Source organism: Atractosteus spatula, chromosome 23 (assembly GCF_055471065.1).
Source record: "Atractosteus spatula isolate fAtrSpa1 chromosome 23, fAtrSpa1.hap1, whole genome shotgun sequence".
NCBI classification, from domain to species: domain Eukaryota; kingdom Metazoa; phylum Chordata; class Actinopteri; order Semionotiformes; family Lepisosteidae; genus Atractosteus; species Atractosteus spatula.
Window position 1 is genome coordinate 705,276 of NC_142728.1, and position 20,081 is coordinate 725,356.

Here is a 20,081-nt window from a genome sequence, read left to right on the forward strand (position 1 = left end):
CATGCAGCGCTAGTCAGCAAATGCACATTATAATTCATGCACTTCATTTATTTCGACTTAGTGTTTGTTTTAATAATAATCATTTTATTCTGGCTTAAAATATTTACAATAAATAAAAGCTACTGAACAGACTTCTCCCCCACGAGATGTGGCGAAGGTGTGCAGGTGTGTTAATATAGTCACAGACCTAGTGGGGCTTGCGAGGCCTAGAGCACTGTGCAACAAAAATTGCTTCCTCATGGCGTTTCCTGAAGTGGGCTCTTCTGCTGGTTGTTTCTTTCTAGCTCATCGGTGCAGCAGCTGTCGGAGCAACAAAGCAAGGTCCTTCAGGTCATGACAGGACAATCAATAGAACAGAGATGAAATCATGGAAAAGGGAGGTGTGTAGAGCATGCAGTCCTTTAAAAGTCAAAGTCACACTATGATTAAAACACCAGCGGAACAGCAGAGACTTGTGAAATGTATAGAACTGCAGGTGGTTGCTCAGCGGTCTCTTGACTGTTGGCAATCCAGGCTGCGTCTGCTGTGCTAAAGGCCAGATCCCTATCAGCGCTATTCCAGTCAACCCTGACAGAATCTGCAGGAAAACATATTAATCAAATCCGTGTCTGAAAGCTATCAGGACATGGACGGACAGCAACGTGGATATAAAGTGGTGCCTGAAAACCTACAGTATCAGGAGATCTGAGTGCGCTGGCAACATTCATAGCAAAGCTGACAGCATTTCTTCTGCAGAGCTGGTTTGTTTTAGACCTCTCAGTACCAAGGGCCTTGGTACAGAGTCTCACCATTTAACCATAAGCAAACCTCTGATATAGTGAAATAGTCTGCATGAACTACAGTGTCTAAGACCCTGTATATAACACAGAAGGCCGAGCTGCAAGTTACCCCTCTGTTTCATAGTAAATGTCAGCTCTATGTCAAAGCTCATTTCATTTGGCACGCGTCTGAGTAACTTTAATATATCGCCTTCTGGACAACCTGTAAACTAATGAATAGAGCTTTTTAATGAAACTGTAAAGTAAATTAATTTGAGCTCCTTATATTGGTACAATTAGGATTCTCATATAGGGTATCAGTAGGAAATGCAGACTTAACAACAGGAGTGTGTTCTCAAGAGCTGTAGAAAGGTGCTTAAAAAACAGGAAAAACCTCTTTAAGAATGAAAACAACTTAGGACAAAAGAATCAATACATTATCCTGAATGCAGGGAAATACTAGTTAAGCTGCGTGATTCTGAACTTGGGTTTGTAAAGCTAAAACCGTGATCCCAAAATCCATTTCTCCCTCATAAGAAAATGGTTTATCCTGGTTGACGGTCACGGCATGCTGGAGCCTATCCCAGAGGCACACAGGACTGAGAGCACATGACCACTCTGCTTCTGGGGAGAAGGAAGCTGTATTATTTAATTTTAATACAGGTACACGTGGGGGGCCGGCAGACTACACATGGACAGACCTTCATGTCCAGACCCAAACCCTGAACCCTGGAGTGGGTAAGCAGCAGTGCTAGCATCCCTCCACCAGCTTGCTTCGCCTCGGTGAGTTCATTAGAGAAGAATGCATTGACCTCTACTGCAGTGAAATAATTCAAGCCCATGCACTGAAATGGAAGGACTGCAACCATCGATTCTAAAAGAGAAGCTGCTGCATTGGAAGGCGAAACGGTGACCAAATTTAACAGATGCTTATTTCCCATCGATTTATTTCAGTGCAGTGAATGATGCCATTGCCATAACCCATATGATTCCATTTAAACATCCAAATCCATCTCCTCTCCGCCTGCGTCTCTCTCCTCTGCAATGCTTCCAGTCCCATTAGCATCCTTTTCCCTATCTTTAACAAAGGCCAGGCAGGAATTATTTGTCCCCAGGAATTATGTGCTTTAATTTAGCCCCTCCACATGTTTTATTAAAACTGCAGCCTTTTTGAACATGAGAAAAAAAGACCTTACTCTGCACACCTGGCAGCCTTTTCCAGTTGACTGGACTGGACTCTAAGATTAGGATGGCCCTGTTCAGTCACTCCAGTCCATTTATGAAATGGTCTATCTCTGTAACTACACAAGTGCTAAATTTAAATACCCCGTGCCTCAAGTTGAACCCAGCAATTTCCTTGTCTGGTTTAGCATGCATACTATATGATTACTAAAGAAACAGGACAGAATAGGGATAATAGATTCCCTAGCCATGCAAACTGGAGAGAACCTCCTGTACTTAATCATAATCAAATCTGGAAGAATGAAGGTTTTTTTCACATAAAATAAAACATGTATTTGGGTACATGACTTGTTTCCCCTTTAGAAAATGAGTTTCTGTCTACTTTTTTTTAGGATACCAAAATTAAATTCACTGTTCATCTGTTCTTTGTCCACCTACACTAAATGCAAATACTTCCTACATAATCTGAAGGACACCTCAAGGTTCACCTCAAGAGCTCTACCTGCTGGGCATATTGAATACTGCCATACCTGTCCACACATTGAGCTGATAGAGCAAAACTGTTATTATTTCAGGGTAGAGTAAGAATAGGAATTATATATGTTGCATTTTGATCTCGAATGAGATGAATTACAATTAAGTACAGAAGGATTTTTTACACAAAGGGCTGTGGGGGTCTGGGACAAGCTAGCCAGTCATGTTTTTGGAGCTTCTTTCAAGAAGGAGCTGATCCTCAGATCAACACCACGCTGTCATTTACAAACCTCCTTCCTTTCAACTGAATAAATCTGCACCACAAGGACTATTAGATGAAATTTGGAATATTTTCCTCAATATTGGAGAAGAAGGAAGAGACAAAAACAGGAATACAATGAAACCTGAAATTTAATTATCATTATTGTTACAACGTCCGGCAGTGCACATGCCACATCCATGAATGACTTTTGCAACAGAAAAAGGCACAGGCTGTCGTCTCTTTACACCAAACACTTGCATTCATCATTCATTCTGAGCCTGTTCCTACCAGGCTGCAGGAAGTTAAGACACTTCCAAGTGTCAAATTCTAATAAGCAGTGGCTCATTCATGCAGTTTCACTACCTTCAGCCCTTGTGTGTGAGAGTGCTCTCCGTGCGCATTAGTGAGCATTGCATTCATTACACTAAAGAAAATCGTGTGAAGAATTTCACCACAACGACCATGTTCAAGATTCAGTTCAACAGAATGTGTGGGACTTGGCACCAAAGGGCAGTGATACACTTACACTTCTTCATCGCAATGGCAAAATAATTTCTAAAGAGATCATTCATAGTATAAACTGAGAGATAACTTCATGATTTTTGCTGCATCTTGATCAATATTACCATTTAAACATTATAAGGTTGAAAATTTCAACTTAAGTATACAACAGCAATACTTTGTATACTATTCACCATAGCAGAGACATGACATTGTTTTTTCTGCTTGTTTAAGCCACATCAGGGCCACTTTCTATTGGCAGATTCTGTCAATTTTAGATCAGGAATCATTTGCAACAAATGTTACAGGCATATAGTTAATTACCACAACAACTTAACATCATTAACACAATATCATGCTACCCTCAAACAAAACCTTCAGTCCCTTAAAAAGCAGCATCTTCACTTCAGAAAATCATAATGAACGTATACTCATCAGGCTGCTTATAATCAATTCAATAAGTTCATCATCTTCCACATAAAAACCAAAAACTGCATCTTCTTCGCATTCCCGATTGAGGGTGAGAGCTATATGGTTGAGGTATTGTCACAGAATGCAAACCGCTGAAGGAGGAAGAGGCCGTGATTAAGTAAGTTGTATTAGTGGCCAGGACTGTGTCAGTGTGTGCCACCCCCAGAGCTTTCAACTTCTAGTTTCCTAATGCAGACAGTGGGGCAGGAAACGATCGGTAAGGGTTTAAGAACACACTGGTTGTCCAGACAGGAAGCAATGACCACACCTTAGGACCTGAGGCTTGGAGGTGTGAGGAGCTGCTGAGGCAGTGTGAACCAGACCTTGGGCAGAGGGGGGAGCAGGAGAGCAGACACAGAGATGACACCTCGAGGCGTGCACAACTACAGCTCTCCGATGCCCCAGGCTTCCGCTCGATAAGCTACTGGACACACCTGCCCCTCCTCACAGAGGCAGTGGAAAAGCCCCTGAGGGGGATGGGCTGACGAGAGGAATAAAACACTCTGACCCCGAACAGAGGGGCTCTCTCTCCTCCCGCCGAGCCCCTCGACACGAGGAAAGCCGCAGCCTGCGAGACCACAGAGGAGATCAGCCCGGGAGCTGCAGACTGAGGGAGACATCGGCAGAGGAGCGGAGATACTGGGCACAGACTTTTAATACTTGGAGGCAAGGAGCAAAGAGCCCGGCCTGGTGAGGTGGTCCTGAACCAAGGGGAACACAGTCCCGCCTGCAGGAGGGCAGTATACAGCCCAATACAGCCCAGCCGGAGACTGGGGCAATCGGACTGTGTGGCATCCCTCTTCTAAGCATGACTGTTCTTCTCTGTGCCATCAAGACCTTCTAATGCCCTCTCTCCGTCATCTACAAGGCCTGCTGACTCTCAGGAATCCATTTTGCCCCTTGGAAATTTTTTGGTTGCTGTGAATGCTGTTTTCTTTGTGTCTTGGGGTAATAGTAAATGGAGGAGCTTGGTGGCCCAGCAGACACTGTGCTCATCACTGGGATGAGGTATTAAACTGCACTGCTGACTTTCACTGTGTCTGATGTCCTGGCTAAATTCTAAGCAGCTTGTACAATTGAAGTGGAAATCTAATAAGTAAATTGATTCTTAAAAATGTAGAGAGCTTTGAAAAAAATATATTGGTGCTTTTAGATAATATATTTCAAGGATGTAACTGCTGTGCTACAGTGCGTGCAGAATTTTAGAAAACAGTTCGTCAACAAAGTACACTGTTTAGGTTAGTTTAGAAGACAATGTACCAAAACAATATATGCTGTCTGGGTCATTAGAATTAGCTGAAAGTAACCGATAAGCTTTGAATAACAAATCTAGTTTTTCTTCTCTCGCTCTATGATGTAATCTGTTTTCTCTTAGAGAAAGGGGAAGTTTTAGAAGGGACCAAGTGCTGAACTTTTTTACAGCGCAACGTCTTATAAAAACCCTGTACTGCTTGTAACAAATTGAGTCTCTGGTTGCACTTTGCGAAGTGGCAGCAGGGCTCCCAATATTGCAATATTGAAATAAAGACCTTACTCAGGTGAGAACTCTCTTTTGTGGCTTCCTTGATAGTTATATTTCCATGACACAATCTAGCTCTCCCTGGATTTTTCCTCTTATTCGACTGGTGAAGTGATTTCTCAGGTCTTCACGCGCTCTGCTGTGTGTTGGGACTGCTGGTGCCGAATGGCAGCTGCACAGCACCCAGGCTGGTGCTGTTCTCCAGTAGTGGCTCATGTGGGTCCTATCCTGTATACAAAGCTATAGGCTCTGGGATCCTTTGGGGGCGAAAAGCACTCAACAAATTCATGGAATTATTATTATATCCATAAAAATCAGCAAAGTCTGACAAATTCTGTATGTTTGAAGCTAAAAGATTCAACTCATGCAGAGCATGGTGGATTTTCCTGTTCCATTAGCACCAACTTTTTAATTTTGCAGCAATTGCTTAGAAAGTATTCGCCATACAAGTTGGCTTAACTAAGACAGCTGGATAACAGACAGCTGCACGAGGGGTCTCCAGCCTTGGCCAAGGAAGCCCACACAACTGCTGGATTTCAATCCCCAGTCGAAGCCTGAACTGAGCTCAGCAAGCTGCTTGATCTGAATATTTGCGAGTTTTTTCCATTCAAATGTCTGGGACGCTACACGAAAGCATTCAAGTTAAACCTATTATTAAGTCAGCTGAGGGTCCGATTGTAACTGAGAGCTGGAAGCGTGTGGGTCCCCAGAGCCAGGATGGGAGCCCCTCAGCTAGAGACTCACTTGGGGTGACAGGAGTGTGCCTGGTTTCCATGACACACAGCAAGACGGGCATCAAACACGTGAGGCTGGCAAGATTCAATAACTCGTCCACCCAACGCCAACACCAGACCTGTGGGGACCGTTATCGCAGAGCAGAGCAAACCGCAAAGCGCTGGGTGCTAGCGAGGCATCGCCCTGCCTGTGCTAAAGTCAAGGTCCCGGTTCCCGGTCTTCAACTCCGAATTAATGTCACATGTGTTTCAAATAAACAAACTAGAAAATGTTTTCGAAAATCAACAGCTGGGCCCGCGGCAGTGGCGACTCTGCGGCTCAGGCGCTGCGTGCCCGTGCCCGTGCGGTACGGGGGCCCGGGTCGCTGGGCGCCGCGCGGCTGCGCTACTGGGCGTGAGCCTGCACCCACTGGCACAGCCGGCTGGAGTAGGCGGGCGGGCTGACCGTGGAGAAGGCCTGCCCGGGGTACCGCAGCCTCTTCCACAGGTGCTCCAGCTTCTTCCTGAAGCCGTAGACGGTGAAGATGTCGATGATCCCCACGAAGTAGCGCAGCTCGGGCCCGTCGATGACGTGGAGGGGGTTTTTGAAGTTGGGCAGCAGGCGGCGGTTCTGGGCCTGGAGCTCCCGCAGTTCGGGGCCGGGGGCGGCGCCGGCGCTGTCGAACGCCCGCAGGGGGATGTCGGGGCTGTCGCGGTGCACCTCCCTGACCTGACAGCGGTCCGTGCCGCACTCCAGCTCCGAAACCAGCAGCGTCGCGTCCTCCTCCACCGCGCCCGGCACCGAGGGGGCCCCCGAGTGAGAGGGGCTGGCGCCCGGGTTCACCGACCTGCGGCGGGGAGGGCAAGCACACAGCAGCCACCCATCATCATCATCATCATCATTATTATTATTATTATTAATCTGACGATATTTGTGCTCCTGGTATGGTGATCTGATTATGGTGCAAAAGATGTTTATTATTATTTCCATTAATACTCGATTATTCTTTAAACCATCTAGACAAAGCGATGGAGGAATTAAAAAGGCTGAATAAATGCTCAGAATGTAAATCTGCATGTTTTAATAAAACCAAATAAGACACTAAAGGCCTCATGTAGAATACTGTGTACATTTCTGGTCATCATGTTGTACAAAAAAAAAGCTATTGAAGCTCCGGGAGAGAGAAGAGACTTAAAGGAATGTCCCGCACTGACAGGCCGAAGGAACTGGGCAGTTGTTGTGTAACAACGGCCACAAGCCTTTAGTGTTAGCAAGTGAGTTACAATGCAGTTAGTTTCTGTTTTAGAGCTTTGGGATGGACGTGACTTGCAGCCGGAGCACCACAAAGCTAGCCTTTTCTTTCTCACATGCCTGACAATCAGTCTTCTAAGGAAGGACGAAGACCATGACCTGAAAATTAAGAATTAATTTTAAAAAAAAGACTGTCAGGACTTGGCTTGCTTTAGTTTAAAGAGTAGAAATTTAGTGTCAAATGTTAGCAGTACAGGTGAATTCTGTGCATTAGTGGTCATCAATCCAGACTGAAACATTCAGTCTGCATTTAACCTTTAATAAATCCCTGTTCTGGCATAGGTCATACAGATATGGTTCAGCTAGTTTTTTCTCTCTCTTCAAATAAAAGACAATGAATGCTTTTGTGAAGCGTGTCCCTTATTCTGCTTTGCCCACAATTCTAAACAAGGGTTTGCTTGTTCTCTCCTAGAACGTGTGTGTGAAATGATAACCCCTGGTTTGTCAAAGGCTGGTTTGGCTGTCTTGAATGCAGTTTAAAAGGTGTTTGCACATTAGATCCTGCCCCATTTAACCAATATTTTAAAACATTCAGCTATTATTGCACAGCTGTCTGATTTTGCTTCCAGCATGCTTCAGCAGGAAACGCAATGAGGGGTACCACAGGTGGGGTGTGGGGTGGTTCAAATGTTTTATCGGTTTGCTCTCATTTGCAAACGTTTTTTTTTAATCAAAGAAAATCTGGTTCACAAAAATAAATGTGAGGCATGGCAGTCTGTGAACCAGACGTCTGAATCCTGCACACGTAAACGACACCTGACTGCAGTTTGAGAACGGAATCAGAGTGATAAATACAGAAATAACACCTGATCAAATTTACAGCTTGTCTGCATGCAGTAATCCTCATCCCTTCTCCCAGATACGATCTTTTCTCGCCCTTTTCCAGCTTTGTTTTAGCTGAACACTCATTTACTCTATTTAATGTACATGTAGACTGTTTTCATTAACCCACAGATCTTGCTAGGTTTAAGTGAACCTATTCAATTTCAGAGGTTAAATAGACACTTCATTAATCAGATGACTAGTCCAATTAAGTCTCAGAGAACTATAGATGAGAACTCAGAGGCACAGCCATGTGATATTTCTGTGGTGTGCACGCAGAATTCTTCCAGGATTTGAGGCCACTGTGTCCGGCCTTGGCCAGAGAGTTGAACGTACTTCTTGGTGCGCATGATGAGGTTGGCGAAGGAGAGGCTCTGGCCCTTCTCGTCCTTGTGCAGGGGCTGATGGGCCAGCAGCAGGCTGTAGTCGAGCACGTTGAGCTGCCGCAGGAAGGCCGTGTCAATCTCCACCTGCCTCAGCAGCCAGGAGCGCTGCTGGCCTGCCAGGACACAACGGGACACAGAGTGGGTGCCCAGGACCAGTGCCCCTGCAGTACAGGCTCACTGGCCAAAATGTTAGGAACCGCCTGCCAAACGAATAGACCTCGTGGGCATCCTCTTCTCCCCTGGCTGGAACAAACCACCCAGTCCTCCAGAAAACAGGTGGAATCCCACACACCCCCACCTCACCCTTCCATCCATTTTCTAACTGTTTATCCAGCACAGCATCACAGGGGAGCCTGTCCCAGCAAGCAACAGGCGCACGGCAGGGTACATCCTGGATGGGACACCAGTCCATCGCAGGGCAGACAGACACAAACAGAGACGCACACACACTCACTTATCACGTCTCCATCTGATATCTTGAAATGTACCCGAACATGCAAGAACATTAAGCTGGCTGCAGTCTGAGACCCTTTAACATGATATGTGACAGCAACAACATTCCTGTTTACCACCATGTAGTGCCAGGTCACAGCACGCTTTAAAGCAAATTAAAAAGTGAATTCTGATGGCCGAAGAAGTGCCTGGTACAGAACTGGCTGTTGGCATTTAGATCAGCTTTTGCATCTCTTCCATTAGAAGTGACACATTAGATTAAATCTGATGTATTCAATGAGGTGCTATTTAATAATGTCACAGTTTTACTTAAATGGTTGCTTTTTTTAGAAAATAAATTAATCAACAATTATAACAAATCAACAATAATTCATTACTACAGCAGAGAGCTCAACAACAAGAGGGCCACCCAGGTACTGGAAAGGGTAACAAAACAAACACGACTTGGACAAACTTCATGCTCTTTGTTGTACAGTGTGGTATAATCTCTTACCCAGATTGATGTTTTTCCCGTCAAAGTTCAGGTCCTTCAGAACCACAATGATCTGGCTGCCTTCGGGTGCTGGGTCTGTCCACCGACTCACCTGGCAGCCTTTTATATCGTACCTGGGAGACAGTCAGCACGCACACCATGACAGCAACACATTACAGCATCTGCACCTCGCTATGCATATTGTAATGTGACCTTATCCAGCACTACTGGGGGCTGATGCATTGCACTAGCTAATTCAACTCCTCTGGGAATCGAGGCTGGGGGTGGCCAGGGCTGCAGTGACCCCTGTGATTTCTTGTGAGCCTGCAAGGAAAGCTGCACAGGTCCTGAGCAGGTGGCAGAAAAAGAAACATCTACATCCCCTCCGATGCACCAAATTCCACTGCAGGACACTGCAAGGACCTAGGATATGTTCATGTTGTGGTAAGTGCCTTACCGTGCCTCTATTCTCTCATCAGGGTAAAACACGCTCTGCATCACAATGAAGTATTTCTGAAAACAACAACACATATCCAATAAACACAAGCTCAGTCAACTCTCTCTCACACTTCATGTGTGGTTTACATTGAAGAAGAAATGTTTTTAAACATTACCTTGCTCTGATGAGGGATTTTGATTCTATGGACCCCTAGGTAAAAAAACATGTTCATATCATCTTAAGTCCAGGACAAAAAGGCACGAGAGAGATACTCCACACCAGACAGCACACACAGAGCTCTGCGCTATTGAAAATTAAACACAAATACTGCAGTCTCAATACTAACACCCACTTTTAACTTTTTTGGATATTGCACACGACCTGCGATCTCATTCAGCTTCCGAACCCTGACACTAAGAAACTCTGAAGCACAGAGGTGGTTCTCATCATCACATGCACAGCCTTGACGGAAAAAGTCAACTGTAAAAAAATACCAAAGGCCAAACAGAGCACATCTGTATCAAGAGGTTTGATCTTGTCCATCATGTAGGGCCCTAATGCTGACAGTTATAAACAAGCAGGTTCTAATAGGGATCAGAAAAATGAGATGGTTCCACTGTTACGGGGGGTGCTAACTATAATATTTACAATGCTCCACTTCAGTTCTTTCCTTTGAGCTCTGTCTGTTTTACTTTCCCACCCGTACACAGCCTGCAGCGAACAGGAGACGCTCGCACCCACCCAGGAACTTCACCAGCAGCGAGTGAGGGTAATTTTCCAGGTGCTGCATGTAAATCTTCAGATTGGACAGGAGGAACTTCACTTCCCGCTTGTTCTGCGTTTTCAGGAAAAACTTCTTGTCGTTCCTGCAGAAAAAACAACAAAGCTTCACCACCTCAGGATGCCCCACATAACATGGAAGAGCCATTACATGAAATCTGTTCTCTGTACCGTAAATGAAAACCTAAAGATAAATTAAGCCAGTCTGACCTTCTTTTTCATCTTTTGCCTACCTTCTGTCTAGCATGATCTTGTGAAGGTGCTAGGAGCACAATCATATAGTTGTTTGAAGGAGATTCCCCAGGATACTAACAGGAAATGCCTGGAGGCAATCACTGGTGCAGCAAGACACTAACAACCACATGACCAAGACAGACTGATGTGGGTGGGACAACTGCACTTCTGCAAAAGAAGCAGTCCAAATCTTTCAGACAGGTTAAAGCCTTAAAGTAATCGGGGGTAGCCTTATACAATAAGTGTAAGAAGCTCATCCTCCAGATGAGTCCACTTTCAACCACAAGCCTACGGAAGTGAGCTCCATTTTTGCTGTTTTGAAGCTTCTCTGTTGCATTTTGAACTGACTGATCTGATCTCCTTTCTGATTTGCAAAGCTTTTAAACCATCAGCCTTCCTGGTCCTCAGGATATACGCTACTCTATACCGCTTGAAGTATCCCAGACCGAGTCAATGCAACCACCCTGCTCACCCGCGCCATCGCAGACCGACACTGTGAAAGACAGCGGGGCTGTAGCCAGTGTGGGCGCAGAACTCACGTGAGGAAGAAATCAGCTTTGCTCTTGGAGTTGCTGATGAACTGCAGGTAGAAGCCTTCGGAGGAGAGAGAGCTCTGGTACTCCTTCTCTGACATCCCCAGCGAGCGGCGCAGACTGGCAAACACTGGCCCTGCGAACGTCTGCATCTTAAAGCCCTGAGGGCACAGGCACACGTCAGCGGCAGGCAGGGTTTCGCACCCGGACACTGCGGCACACATATTTGCCTGTGCAAGGGGAGGCAGGCTAAAGCAGCAGGATTCCGAACAGCGGAATTAATGATCGGATGGCGCAACAACTGCTAGACGCTTCCATCACAGGGGAGCATGAAGGAAGAACAGCACCCTGCGGCAGGAACGCGAGCTGACATCTCGAAAATAAGGCTTTTACTTTAAAAAGATGTGAGCAGTTAAAAGACAAGTTACAGAAATGTTACTTTTATATAATTGATGCCACGTGTGGCAACACACCATGCAGTATTTTATAGAACCTCATGGAGCCTGAACACTAGGTCATCTTACCAGTAGCTGAAGAATAATGAACTTTAGCGAGCTGATTTGATATGCACACAAGATTGCACAGGGAGAAAGAGTATACAGTATGTATAAATGCATTCTTTTCTAGGGCAAAGCATCACTGATTTTTATGACTTTTCCTATGCTTTATTAAATTTCACATTAATATTTAATCTGTGTTAAGATTTAATGATTTTGTCCAAAGGCATCTCCTCACAAGGAGATATCACTCCCCTTTAAGACAGGAACAGAAGCTTTTCCTTCTTATTCATTATGAATGACTGGTGAATTGCAAGCCCATACCATCGGCCCAGATAATTCCCAGATGCACACAGTCAAGATCTGAAACTTCTCTTTTGCTTTCTCCCACTCCAGATGAAAGCAGGTCGTTACAATTATAAAATGCATTTGAATTTATTGAGAATCTAATCTAATACCAAAAATATATCGTTGTAGTTTAAAAAGGTAAAATAATATTGATGAATCCTTCACCATGTTTTTTTAATTATCAATTCATTACCTAAAGCCTAAACAGTGCTAGAGATAAATATCAGCATCTTCTTTCTGAAATTGGTCTATTCACTAGAACCTTTGTTACCATCTAATAAGCCTAAAAGAGGTATCACTGATCAATAACCTAGAACTTCATTATAACTGTATTCAGTAATTTATGAATAAACTTGTTTCAAAAATAGACACAATTACAATTACATTACACTTCAAGGTTAAGAATAATGCTGTTCACCGAATGTACTAATACAACAATCACAAAAAGGACAGGATGTCACAAACTCAAGTAGCACAGTCAGAATACTCACCTTATGCACCTGAGTGACTTCTACTTTAAAATCATCTTCACTAAGTTCATCCTAAGGAAGGAACAAAAATAGGAAATTCTGTAGGAGACATGCATTGAAAAGATTGTACCCCCACACACACACACGCACACAGATTTTGAAAAAACAGCTGAATGGGAGAAGTGACCACCTATGCTGACTCAGATAGTGGCCATACTGATCCTGCAGTTTGGCAACTTCATTGATTTGCAGCGAACTGGAAAGCTGTGGTCTAAAGAGGAGTGTTTTGTGCTTCATTTGAGATAACGTGCAGAGGAGCAGCAGTGTGGCATACTGGCCAGGTTTCTAGCCTCCTAACTGCAAAGGTGTGGGTTCAAATCCCTGGTGAACCTCTGCTGTCACGCCCCTGAGCACAGTGCTCCACTGGCCTTGCTCTGGGAACATACCCAGCTGTGTGACTGGGAGGAAATTTAAGTTTGCTTATGTTGAAGAAGTCAGTGTTCCTTCACTAAAATACAAAATGAGTTATAAGCTTTCTTCTTATTTTTACCATTCAAATAGAAAGTACTAAAATATTATTATTGATGGAGATGATAATAATGTGACAGCATTTTTAGATTGCTAAAATAATTTTAAAACATGATATTACAAAGTACCTTAAGCAGGGATACACAATTATCCCAGAGGTCTTTTCCACAGAATAATACAATTGAAGTTTATACAGTATGTGTATTTGAACCAACTACTGTACAGATTTAAACCTCCAAGGTTTCAAATGACACTTCAAAGAGAACAATGTGCTGGGGTTAAAGATATCAGTACTCAGGCCTATCAGAACACTCAGCTGATTCATTTTTTATTCTCATGAATACAACTGCATTTTCCCCACGTAGCCTGGAAAGCCATGAAAATAGTAAATCTTATATAGTAAGATTTAAATAGTAAATAGTAAATACTCTTTGTTATCATTAAAACACATGAAATTGTCAGTCTGCAGTTATTTGACTGCATTGTGTTATTCTGTTTGGGCTAAGGATTATTTAGGGCACAATTACATATTCCAAAGGAACCAAGACAACCAAAAGAATGATAAAACAGTATATTAAATTTTGAATCTGACTGTCAGAGGAACTTGCAAAACTTCCTCAGTTCTCTCTTGTAGAAGATTCTTCTATACAAAGCTCAATAAATAACAGAGAACCATCCCAAGAGTTTTCAACCCAGCCGTGTTGTTTAAGATGATGATACCCTGGCTTCTTTCCAGAAATGACTGGACGAGATCCTCAGATCAATTAGCTGCTAACTACCAAACGAGCTGAATAGTCTCCCCTTGCTTGTAACTCTTCGAATATTTTTCTGTTTCCACACTCAGTAGTATGATGGCAACTGGGTGAGGGCAGGGAATGGGAAAGCGTGAGTCAGAAAGGCCACGGGACTCTCTTTGACCCACACGCTGAGTCAGCCTGCTGCATCACAATAGGACTTAGCTGTTCAGAAGCACATGAGCGTGGATTATTCTCATGTGATCCCTCATTCATAACCAATCTGGCCTGTTGGATGCAGCAGATGCCATCACTTCCCAGTGAAAATTTCAGGACACACACAAGCTATATATATACACACAGTAAACACTGTCATACTACTGTATTTCTTCACATTTCACCTTTGGCATGCTATCTGTCCTACCCCACAAGACAAGAGCTCGGAAAATTAGTAACACCAAAAGCGTGTTACTTTCTGATGGTGCGGTGGCTCTGTGGCTCAGGATCTGCGCCTGTGGCTGGAAGGTTGCAGGTTTGTATCCCGCAGCCAGCAGAGGAATCCTACTCTGTTGGGCCCCTGAGCAAGGCCCTTCACCCCAGCTGCTCCTGGGGCGCTATATAAATGACTGACCCTGTGCTCTGACCCCCAGCTTCTCTGCCTGTCTGTGTGTCTCATGGAGAACAAGTTGGGGTATGCAAAAAGACAGATTCCTAATTCAAGAAACTGTATAGGGCCAATAAAGTGATCTTATCTTTAAAAAGAGTCCATAGCGGCAGCCCTAGGGGATTTTCAATAAGAAAATCCAAACCCTCACTAATCAAATCCGCCAAGCTGGGAGACCAGCCATTCCTCTTCTGGATAGAAAAAGGCTGAAAACCTAATTACTCTGTCACTCAAGCACCACGGTGCTCTTCGTTTGCAGTGCTGATTAGCAGCTCTGTTCTATATGCCATTACATTCTCTCTCACCGCTCATTTCCCATCACCTTTTAGAAGTGCAAAGAGCCTGCAGGAGTATCATTCTGAAAAAAAGAACAAAGTGCTTCTAATGTGAGCCTATCTTAATAATCGTTCTGGACATCTAGCAGTAAGCAGTATATGGTAAGAGATCACTTCAAACAGGACTCTGCAATTCATTCTGCAAAGGATTAGTTAAAACCCTGGTACATTAAATGAGCAGAAAAGAAATGTAGTGAAACTGTCCTCTAAACAAAGCTGACCAAAAACACACAGGAGGCATGTGACATAAAGACAGTCTGTTCGGCTCTCATCACCAGGGGCTGCTTTGCATTCCTGCTGGACTCTCAGTTGCTTCGGTGAATAAATTATTTGTGTGACTGAACCACTACGCCCTCCCACTCAAGCAGAGAGCAGCTGGCAATCGAAGCACCTAAGAGCCCCGCCATGGAAGACCAAGGGGACCACTAACTTAAAAGGGTTAAACGTTGATCATGCAGTCTGGCTGGGTCACAAATAGGAGGGTTTATCACAGAAGGCTTTCTTTGCTACCCCAGAGGGGCAGGTTCTACTGTAAATTTGCACTTCTGCTGTATCATCAAGAAAGGACAAACAAGGAACTCACTTCTTAAGCTTTGCAAGCAGGGTCCTCTTCCTTGCCAGAGCCAGCTTGTACTCTTGTGTGCGAGTACATGAGCAAAAGAGATTTCTCCCAGCTGAGATATTCATGCACTGAGCTTTTAACAACGCTTCTGAATGAGGTTCAGCGTTATTAATTCATAACTGATGGCTTTCAGTTTTATTCGGCATTTTTATTTCAGCAATAAATACTTAAGAGCTAATTTATCTGGCTGAAACTGTTATCCAAAAGCAACTTATAAAAATAACAAATACATTTTCTTTTAAGTGTGGGCTTTATATATTTTAAACATCTCATAACAAAAAATAAAGCTGTCACTTTACTGAGCTAGTTTTTCTGATATTAAGTTACTAACTTTTTAAAAATAAAAATCAATCAAAAATAAACTTAAAAGACTCCATTGAACTAAAAAATTTGAAAGGTCCCCTTTTTCTTAGCAGTGAAGCTTTCAAGTGCAGTGAGGCCAATTGAAACAAAGGAGGAACACTGTACTTCTGTGAAATGATCCAGAAACAGTGATGGCCCTATAGTTGGATGATTCAGTCATTGAACAGGCCTTGCTGACTGCACTCCAAGAAAGAAGGAGTAGTTAAAAAACTCTTTAGTAGTTTATCACAGACGGAAAGAGAAGGAATCCCAGCGTAGATTACCAGGATTGAAGGACAGGCCAAGACATCAACAGTTTGACTTCAAAAGAAGACTTCTGAGATTCAGTCTAAAGTGGATTCGAAGGCTAAATTGAAGAACTGTGTTAAAGATTTTTTCTCAGCCTGTGATGCAGGAATAATGCTTGGTATTAAGTCCCGGAGAAGTCTACCTTTCTCAACTGGACAGAGCATCAGAACATAAGCAAGGCTACGAGGGTCATTCGGTCTGATTTGGTCATTTAGTAACTAGCAAGAAAATATGAGCATGGAGAGCAAGACTACAGCATAAAAACATTTGTATCTGTGCTGCTAACTTGTCCATCTGTGTGGAAAACAATTGTTGTAAAGCATAAACAGATTGCAAAAATAAAAGAAATCTTGGAGACTACAAAAAGTAAAAGATAGTCAACCTTAATCTGACTTAGCTAGAGGGCGGGGGGGATGATGAAGATAGGTTTCAGGAAAGAACCCTAACAAGGTACATCATTCTGTCAGGGGAGCAGTTAAGAAGGTTTTCCTCGTGTTTTTTCTGACAGATTTAGCCTCCTGCAGGTGGACTGGATGCCCTTCCTTCTGAGCAAGCTGTTTATCCCTCCAGCAAGGAGACGGGCCTAAGACTTCAGATAACAATAGCATTTGTTTGGCCTCACGTGGTCTCTGGGGGTGCTCTGAGTGCTGGTTTCCATGCTCGGAGCCCAGAAGCCCTGCCTTATTAGCATGCTACACAATGCAAACATTTCATCTCCAGCTGCACTATTACAGCCCGTCTCTGAAGGCTCTTGTATCGGAAACAGTTTCATACTTAAATGAATCACACAGGCGTAACACAGAGACTTTTTCTATACGCTGTGCAATCAGACAGCTGATGAGACGTACGTAGATTTACCTTGCAACGATCTTACAGTTCAACAGTGGCACTTTTTCATGAAAACAACTGACACGTGCTCTAGGGGATGAGATTATCTCGGCTGATAATGCAACACTAGTCGGTTCATAGTCACTCTTAACAAAAAAAAACAATGCATGCAGGGAGCTGACCACATTCTGATCATGAGGAAGATGATTCCCTTCAAGCTGCAGTCTCGAAAAAATCAGCTGCTTGCGAACGATGGGAAAACACGGACTGAACACACCTCTCCTGCTTGTAACCTTTCTAACGGTCCTAAGGATGACGAGATAAAGGAGTGAGATCCTTCGAAGCCACCATCCTGTCATTCAGACCCTGCAGCTTCGTGTGCCTAGGTACTGCAGCCAGTCAGATCAGGACACTGGTCCCATTATCCCGGTCGTGGGAGAGGCCTTACCGAAGTTTAAGAAAGTCAAGGGTTTGTCACAGGACTGCACAGCACAGCAAGCGCATGGCGAGGGTTGGTTCGCTGCGGAGGGGCATGCCCAGAAGGGTGATCAATGAGTGGCACGGTGCTGGACGAGTCTCTCACCAGGGGCGGGTTGTCGATGGTGTTCTGCACGGCAGCAGACAGGCCCTCCTTCATCATGCAGGTGAGGGCGTAGAACTCGTGCTCCTGGTCGATCTCGAACAGCCCCAGGAGCTTCCACTGCTGCCGCAGGCTCCAGAGCATCCTCCTCCTCACCGTGCGCGAGCGGCGCGGCGCGCGCGGGTCCGGCGCCTCCATCTGATCCAGACACACACACACACACACGTGCATTACTGCCGAGGGAGGCTAGCACCGGGCCTGCACTCACACTCCGGCTCAGGGCTCCTGGACGATGTGTGCTGTTTGCAGAAGACCGGCCTATTCAAACAACCCTCTTGTGAAAGCCTTGTACTGCAGTATACAACCAAACAGTTGTCCTTCTGTCCTTCCATTCACTTTCTAACGGCTGAATTTCGCTGATCCCTCCCCAGCAGAGGCTTTGCTGCTGTTTCCGCTGGAGGGGAAAGTTACAGTAGTGTTAACACCACCACTTACTTCTCTCAAATCTCACTCAGAAATCTTCACCTCCGAGTCCTAGGCATGAACCTGAAATGAAACACACCATCCCTCCGTCCATTTGCACCAGCCAGTTCCAGCAGGTGCCAACGCACACACTTTTATTCAGAAGGCTCTGCAAGAGGCAATTAAAAGGAGAACCTGGGAGTTCCGGCACAGCGCAGGGAACTTAGAACAGCTAGCGGGAGGAACAGCTTCTGTCCGTGTCTCGGAATAACCCAACAGAAGATCTTCAGCGAGCGCTGAACTCTGAGTTGTCTCTGGCTGGCTAGTTAGATAGCTTTTTCCTGCATTTGTAGGGTACAGAAGAGGGGTACTTTATTTGCTGGAGGGAAGAGATAAAAAGAAGTAGATTTTTGGCTGCCCTATCTTTTCAGTCCATCGCCCCTCTGTGAAATGTACTCGGATGGCAGGGGGCACTATCCCATTTACACGGTTTGTGACACGTGTCCCTGGCCTCCATCAGAGTCTCCACTAGGGCATCGTACGGTCTATAAACAGGGCTGGAACATCCAAAGCACTGAGAGAAAGCTTGGCTTTTTGCCGTTTTTCTGAATGCAACAACCGCAGGTTGAATGAACAGCTGTTGACTTCTTAAAACAAGTCATAGAGCGCAGGCAGGGAAACCAGCACGTCCTGCTGTTACCACTTACAGAGGCAGCGAGTCTGCATCAACCAGCCTCGGGCTTAATTGTCCATTTTGACAGCTCAATAAGTTTTGCTTTTGTTTCGTTTTTGTTTTTTTTTTCCTTGCCAATCTGGTGGCTTTACAAGTTTTCAATCCAGCCATTTAGAAACTGGACTGCTTGCGCTTTAAGCCGCAGCAATGTGCAGCCAGTCCCGGGCCCCACCTCCCCCCGCTGCTCCAGACTCTCTGACTGAACAAGCCCTGGCCAGACCGGGCGGCAGGGCTCTGCCCGGAGTCTGCGAGTCGAAAGGCCGTGTCCGAGGCTGGGGGCTGCCGCCAGCGCGCTCTGCACACACTGGCAGTCCCGGACATGTCCACTGAATGGTACAGTACTGGACATCCCACCCCACCGGACAGCGAACCTCATCATGTTGCCCGTTATCACCCAGCCTGCCCGGACGTTTCCTGAACGCGCTCCACGCCTGATCGGTACTGAGCTCAGCCTCGACACAGATGTCAGATTCTCTACTTAGCGAATACACTTTACTTACAGACGTGAATGCAACGTATTTTTAACATTTTTATTTGCACACATGAAACGCTGTTTTCCGAAAGAACACCGAAAACCAGAACCTATTAAAGTAAGCATTAAAAAGCTGTCCGGCAAAGAAAGATTGAAAACCCATTAAGCGATGGAGGAAATGTACAGTAAATATGAAACTGGAAACGTACCGAAAGAGTAAAACAATTGGAATATTAATTGTGAAATACACGTTAGATGTCATAAATTCATTTTTAAAAATGACAGATTCCGGCAAGAGTTCACAGGCGCGCACATACCTCACTTTGGCTAGTCATTCAAGCACAGGTGAGTCCCAGCTCGCTGCCCACGCACCAGCATCGCCAAGTGTCAGTCACAGGGCACCGTGGGATTCTGCCCAGCCCACATCAGCTCATCTAAATCCACTGCCAAGCGATATCGCCTGCGCTGCTTTCCCCAGAAGTTCCAGCGAATCCACAGGGCGCTGCTGTCTTCACCACCACAGCGCGTCAGCGCGGCTCCGCGCCGGCTGAGTCAAAGCTCTCCAAAAAAACCGGGCGCCGGGCGGGCGCGTGCACTGCACGGGAGAGCAGAGACAAGCCCCGGTTTGTGACACGGGGCGCTACGGCTGGTTTCAGAGGCACATCGGTGCGAATTATTGTCGTGAAATAGTGAGAGTCCCGCTTTAGACAAGGGAATTGCGGCGGGCGCAGCTGCGGCAGTTCGGGAAGAGCGCTGCTGTACTCGCAGGCGTGACACCAGCCGCGCTACTGTATTATTGACAGCTCTGCGGATAAAGAGGTGCAGCTTTGCGTTAGCTTCAGGAGC

At 45.1% G+C, this 20,081-nt stretch overlaps 1 protein-coding gene across 1 annotated transcript; it reads right to left on the reverse strand.

The window, feature by feature from the left end:
• Positions 1-2,807: 2,807 nt before the first annotated feature.
• pip5kl1 (phosphatidylinositol-4-phosphate 5-kinase-like 1) lies at positions 2,808-19,641 on the reverse strand. The gene is made up of 10 exons (XM_088940669.1): positions 19,553-19,641; positions 17,572-17,766; positions 12,648-12,698; positions 11,318-11,472; positions 10,506-10,630; positions 9,940-9,974; positions 9,783-9,838; positions 9,347-9,459; positions 8,351-8,513; positions 2,808-6,728 (listed from the first exon to the last, which is right to left on the reverse strand). The coding sequence occupies exons 1-10, from the start codon at positions 19,568-19,570 to the stop codon at positions 6,287-6,289; spliced, it is 1,353 nt and encodes a 450-aa protein (XP_088796795.1). The 5' UTR covers positions 19,571-19,641; the 3' UTR covers positions 2,808-6,286.
• Positions 19,642-20,081: the final 440 nt, after the last annotated feature.